This window comes from Carassius carassius, chromosome 25 (genome assembly GCF_963082965.1).
Source record: "Carassius carassius chromosome 25, fCarCar2.1, whole genome shotgun sequence".
Classification (NCBI taxonomy): domain Eukaryota; kingdom Metazoa; phylum Chordata; class Actinopteri; order Cypriniformes; family Cyprinidae; genus Carassius; species Carassius carassius.
The window spans coordinates 887,462-894,605 of record NC_081779.1 but is presented as its reverse complement, the minus strand read 5'-3'; the positions used below and the strand labels follow the sequence as shown (position 1 = coordinate 894,605).

The 7,144-nt window shown below is 42.9% G+C and overlaps 1 protein-coding gene across 1 annotated transcript; it reads left to right on the top strand.

The window, feature by feature from the left end:
• The first annotated feature begins 2,650 nt into the window (after positions 1-2,650).
• On the top strand, positions 2,651-5,625 carry LOC132104825 (ras/Rap GTPase-activating protein SynGAP-like). Its single transcript, XM_059510357.1, has 5 exons — positions 2,651-2,784; positions 3,452-3,656; positions 3,747-3,958; positions 4,049-4,121; positions 4,883-5,625. The coding sequence occupies exons 1-5, from the start codon at positions 2,651-2,653 to the stop codon at positions 4,910-4,912; spliced, it is 654 nt and encodes a 217-aa protein (XP_059366340.1). The 3' UTR covers positions 4,913-5,625.
• Positions 5,626-7,144: the final 1,519 nt, after the last annotated feature.

Here is a 7,144-nt window from a genome sequence, read left to right as displayed (position 1 = left end):
GACACATGCACACACACACACACACACACACAGGAGAAGGCACATGCACACACACACACACACAGGAGAAGACACATGCACACACACACACACAGGAGAAGACACATGCACACACACACACAGGAGAAGACACATGCACACACACACACACGCACACACACACACACAGGAGAAGACACATGCACACACACACACACACAGGAGAAGACACATGCACACACACACACACACAGGAGAAGACACATGCACACACACACACACAGGAGAAGGCACATGCACACACTCACACACACACAGGAGAAGGCACATGCACACACACACACACAGGAGAAGACACATGCACACACACACACACACACACACAGGAGAAGACACATGCACACACACACACACACACACACACACACAGGAGAAGACACATGCACGCACACACACACACACACACAGGAGAAGACACATGCACACACACACACACACAGACAGGAGAAGACACATGCACACACACACACACACACACACACACAGGAGAAGACACATGCACACACAGGAGAAGGCACATGCACACACACACACACACACACACACACACACACAGGAGAAGACACATGCACACACACACACACACACACAGGAGAAGACACATGCACAACACACACACAGGAGAAGACACATGCACACACACACACAGGAGAAGACACGCACACACACACAGGAGAAGACACATGCACACACACACACACACACAGGAGAAGTCACATGCACACACAGGAGAAGACACATGCACACACACACAGGAGAAGACACATGCACATGCACACACACACACACACACACACACACAGGAGAAGACACATGCACACACACACACACACACACACACACAGGAGAAGACACATGCGCACACACACACACACACACACACAGGAGAAGTCACATGCACACACAGGAGAAGACACATGCACACACACACAGGAGAAGACACATGCACACACACACACACACACACACACAGGAGAAGACACATGCACACACACACACACACACACACACACAGGAGAAGACACATGCACACACACACACACACACAGGAAAAGACACATGCACACACACACACACACACACAGGAGAAGACACATGCACAACACACACACAGGAGAAGACACATGCACACACACACACAGGAGAAGACACATGCACACACACACAAAGGAGAAGACACATGCACAACACACACACAGGAGAAGACACATGCACACACACACAGGAGAAGACACATGCACAACACACACACAGGAGAAGACACATGCACACACACACACACAGGAGAAGACACATGCGCACACACACACACACACACAGGAGAAGACGCATGCACACACGCACACACACACACACACACACAGGAGAAGACACACACACACACAGGAGAAGACACATGCACACACACACACACACACACACACACACAGGAGAAGACACATGCACACACGCACACACACATACACAGGAGAAGACACATGCACAGCACACACACACACACACACACACACACAGGAGAAGACACATGCACACACACACACACAGGAGAAGACACACACACACACAGGAGAAGACACATGCACACACACACACACACACACACACACACAGGAGAAGACACATGCACACACACACACAGGAGAAGACACATGCACACACACACACACACACACACACACACACAGGAGAAGACACATGCACAGCAGTCGCTAGGAATTGTGTTCCGGTTCATTTTATGAAAAAAAGAGAATGGAATAGCATTTTATAGACTTTGCTAAAAGTGCAAATAAAAGGAAGTAAACACTATAACTAATAGTGCATCCAGTTCAGTACGGACAATCTGTAAGATCCCAGCGCTGTCAAAATAAAAGTCCTGCTTCCAATATATTGGTCAAAACAAAAATGCCAAATATCGGCCGAAATATCGATTTACTATTATGGTTTTTATTAATATTTTGAATTAGGTTTAAATTTTTTATTTTAAAACAATTGCACATTTTTATTAGTTTTTGTTTATGTCTATATAGTTTTTAGTTTTAGTTTTTAAATAAAACCCGATAATGATTTTATCTGTAAATAAGAGCAAACATTATACCTGAAAACATATGTTCTAAAAATAATACATATTTTCTAAATAAATGTAATCAGTGTCAATATTATTCTAAAGCTTAGATGAATTTAAAATATTTCAAATGTATGCAGTCAGTGCGGGAAACGTAATCGTGTGTTGAAATGAAATGCTAAATATGTTAAATATCATCTAAAAAAAATTGACAGAAAAAAATCTTAAAACGTGTGGAAGTTTGAAGTTGAAAATGTTTAGGAAACAGGGTTATTATAATAAAACTAAACCATAAAAAATATTCTTCAAATAAAGTAAGTATTAACGGAATTAAAATATTTATAACTGTAAAATTTTCTTGTTTCAGCTAGACGCCAGCTGTTCTCACTTTCATGCAGTTTAACATGGTGCACTAAAAATGATGTAGACATGATTAAAACACAAACGTTAAAACTTTTTACATAATAAAGGAATTAAAAGTATTCCTCTGAAGTTTTGAGCTGATGTCAGGTGTGTGTGTGTGTGTGTGTGCAGGACTTCCTGTCTGATATGGCCATGTGTGAGGTAGACCGCTTCATGGAGCGCGAGCATCTGATCTTCAGAGAAAACACACTGGCCACCAAAGCCATCGAGGAGTTCCTGAAGCTGATCGCACACCGCTATCTCAGAGACACCATCGGTGAGTGTGTGTGTGTGTGTGTGTGTGTGAGTGTGTGTGTTTTTGTGTCTGTCTGTGTATGTGTGTGTGTGTGTGTGTGTGTGTTTGAGTGTGTGTGTGTGTGTGTGTGTGTGTTTGAGTGTGTGTGTGTGTGTGTCTGTGTTTGTGTGTGTGTGTGTGTGTGTGTACTGGCATTCATTACATTATAAGGACCAAATGTCCCCTCAAGTATAGTAACACCAGTACACACACACAAACACACACACACACACATAAACACACACACACACACACACACACACATACACAGACACACACACACACACACACACAAACACATTCTGTTGTCACACGTTAGATCATGGTTCAGCACTCTTTCATCCGCAGCGCCGGTGTGTCTGTGCAGGTTTCAGTCCGTCAATAATCTGGGCTTTTATTCATCTGGAGTAATTAAAATTAGAGGCCAAATGGGGATAAATGACGTCTGAAAGACTGTTTGTGGGTCACTTCCTTAACTAGGATAACTAGTATCCTCAAAGAGCATGAAATCCCCATTTATTTAGCTAGAGTGAAAGAACGCTTCATTTTATTTAATCAAAAATACAGTAAAACAGTGAAATATTATTGCAATTTTCTGTGTGAATCTCTGTTGAAGTGTAATTTATTTCTGTGATGCTCCGCTGTATTTTCAGCATCATTCCTCTCTGTGTCCGTGTGTTTCAGGGCTCAAAGTCTCCGTCCACTCTCAATCCTCCCTCAGCAGCGTCTGAGCGTACGGTGGCCTGGGTGTCCAACATGCCACACCTGTCTGCGGACATCGAGAGTCTGCGTGTGGACCGCGAGGACTTCAAACTGAAGGAGCACTCCAAGAGCATGGACGAGTCCCGTCTGGACCGGGTCAGTACAGTACACAGATAGAGACACTGGATCTTTAATTCATCATATGCACTGGTCTCCCTGAGCAGTAAGCAGCATGGTTCTGTGCAGGTGCGTGAGTACGAGGAGGAGATCCACTCTCTGAAGGAGCGTCTGATGATGTCTCATCGTAAGCTGGAGGAATACGAGCGGCGGCTGCATTCCCAGGAGCAGCAGACCAGTAAGATCCTGCTGCAGTACCAGAGCCGGCTGGACGACAGCGAGAGACGCCTGCGCCAGCAGCAGGTGGAGAAGGACTCGCAGCTCAAGGGCATCATCAACAGGTCAGCCCCGTGACGTGCGCTCGCGACTCTGTCCCTGCGATTACCAGAGCACCCTGGGAATGTGTGTGTGTGTGTGTGTGTGTGTTGCAGGTTGATGGTGGTAGAGGATGAGCTGAGGGGAAGTGGAATGCCTGACCTCAAAACCAGAATATTCACAGAACAGGTCTGTCACACCCTCACCGGGGAACCATCGCTAACCTTCACACCTCGCCAGAACGATGACTGTGGACTGGTGTGTGTGTCGTCATCACATCTGTCGTCTGTGTGTGTGTGTCTCGTCCGGTCAGAAGCTAAAGTCTGAATCTGTTTCCTAACATCAGTTTGACTGTGATGATATCTATAGTGATAAAAATAACTACCGATAACTCAAATATAGCTGTAGTGATAACTATCGAACACTAGTGATACCTGAAGTGATAGTCATACCAAACCTGTATCTGTTTATTCTGCTGTTTGTGGTCTGTCTCTTTAATGCAGGGTGGATTCTGCTCTGAAAGTGATTCTAATGATATTGTTCCTCTGTGGTTATACGTTATTGGAGTGATCGTGAAAGGTTTAGGTATTATTGTCATGATGTAATGTTTAGGGGGTTTATTTGGGCCGCTCTGCTCCAGCGGTGATTACTGCACGTCTGTGATGAACGGAAGATGGATCACGGTGAACGAGGGCCTGTGATTGGTCTGTTTGTCTGTGTTCTCTCGTCTCATCACGTCCTGTCTGTGTGGTCATTTATTCACGTCGTTCAACCCGGCTGGCTTTCTTTCTTCAGCTGGACAGATGTTTAGCTGAAGGTTCACGCTGCTCTTCTCCATGCGATCACGCTCATGTTTTCTATGACGAGTGTTGACTGAGTTCTTCCTGTTGTGATGAATCTGAGTGTTTTTATGAATCAGTCACTGAATCTCGGCTTTGTTTCTCCCTCAGCCGATTTATGGTGCCCACTCTGGAACATGATTGGCCCGGGCAGGACTAGCGGACCTGTGATTGGTTGAACCCCAACCCAGGAGTGTCTGATGATTGGCTGAGAGAGAAGAGAGAGGCGGAGCCTGAACATGACGACCAACTCCAACTTCAGGACATCTACAAACTCTCTCTCTCTCTCTCTCTTTCTCTCTCACACACGCTGAGAGTTTATATATGTATATAAGTGACATATAACTATATATTCCTCAGGTGTGTCTCTGTCTCTTTCTCTCTTTCTCTCCTGCTGTCTTTCTCTCTTTTTGAGCCAAATGGACGACAATCAGCATCTTGAGGCCGAAACAATCACACCGATAGCACAAAGAAATCAACGCAGACAGACAGACGGAGAGAGAGAGAGACTATTCACTCTCGTTCTCTTCCCATCATCCCCTGCCTCTCTTTCTCTCTCTTTACTGCAGGAGTGTGTGTGTGTGTGTGTGTGTGTGGTTTTGATCAGTTGCAGCCTCAACTTCCTAATAATGACTCAATAACAAATCTTTTTCAAATTATGTTTTGAGGGGCTTGTTTCTTTCTGAGCCAATCAGACGTCAGCGTGCCACTCAGAACCCCGCCCCTTCCTGTCCCGAGCGGGGGGGCGGGCTCTCCTCTCCGTGCCTAAAGAGCTCCATCGAGAACAACAGGGCAAAAACAGACTTGAAGAGTGAGCCGGACACTCGGTTCGTCCCATGATCACATGTTTGCTCATCTCTTTTACAGAGGGTCATGTGACTCGCTCGCTCGCGATTGGTGCTTTGTTCGTGGAGAGCGAGCGGACGTGTTGGTTCAGTGCTGGTGTGTGTTTGTGCCAAACGCTCATTTAGACGCATCCAGCTCTCTTCAGACCCTAGTGAGTCGCCCATCAGACGGCCGCTCCAGCGCTACACACATCCCACAATGCAGTGCGATTTAAGATGGACTGAAGAATCTTAATGTTTTTTTTTTATCTTCGATTTAAATATATTACTATTGTACAATAGAATGTACTTAATTAAGCACTTAATAATAATTACAACGTTACTTTTTAAGGTAGTATTTAATTTTCTGTTCGAAGCACTTTGCTTACCAAACCAAATAAAAGGAATTGTTAATTATCATTTAATTACTTTTTAAAAGATTAATCAAATTTAATTGTTTTTGATAGTTAATTCGTATTCAATCCTAAACACAGAATTACAGGACATTTCGTCAAGCACTGTTATTAAAGTTTTATTAATTCAATTAAATAGACGTTTTGACTATTAAAATTGTATTTCGAATCCAGAACAGAAATACGAAATTTGGAAATAATTTTTTTTATACTTTTAATAAATTGTCTAGGTTTCTTGATTTCAATTAATTACACATGGACTAAGGCCCTATTTATTGTGAAGATGAATTAAAGTATTAAATTGGTAAAGTTTATGATTCAAATGATTAGATTTGCGTTTTAAACAGAATTTATGAAAAGTTAAACTGATGTCATTGGGCCCTAAAAATACATATTGCTCAACTTTTAATAAATTATCAAAAAATGTCATTTAATCTTCAAAATGGAAATACAGACATTTTACAAAATAAAACAGAATTTGTGGAAAATGAAACCGATTGTATAGTGCCCTGCATTAATTTGTTAGGCTTCATTTATCAGATGAATTTAGTCATTTAAGCGATAATGTGTTGATTTGTGCTGTTGGGTTTTTTTGTCTCATTTCATATTATTATTATTATATTTTTATCCAAGTTAGCATGGCATGTTGACAGAAATTCCATAATGGTGCTTCCCTACAAATGTCTATTATTAATATTTTTCATAAAATAGTTAAAGTGGGCTATTTGATCTGATATTTGGTGTGATTTTCTGCTTATTTGGACGTCAGTGCGGCTCACTGGGTTTGAGAACAGCGCTTGTGCTCGCCTCACATACACACACACACACACACACACACACACACACACTCGAGCGCTGAGGTCAGCTGCTGATTTCTGTACATAGAGTCCAGATTTAAAGTTGGAAAGTTTCTCTCATTTTAAGTGGGTTGAGTTTTTCTCTTTTCTTGGTGTTCGGTGGATGATACTCATATACTCCAGCAGCTGCTCGCTGGGGCTTTAGTCGATTACTTTAGTCTTTATTTACTTTTTCTGTTACAAGTATTACTTTCGTCTGCATTTCAGGTACTTATAGTTCTAATGATAATGATACAGTGTTTCTGTGCCTACAGTTCCCATACTGAGCTCTGATTGGCT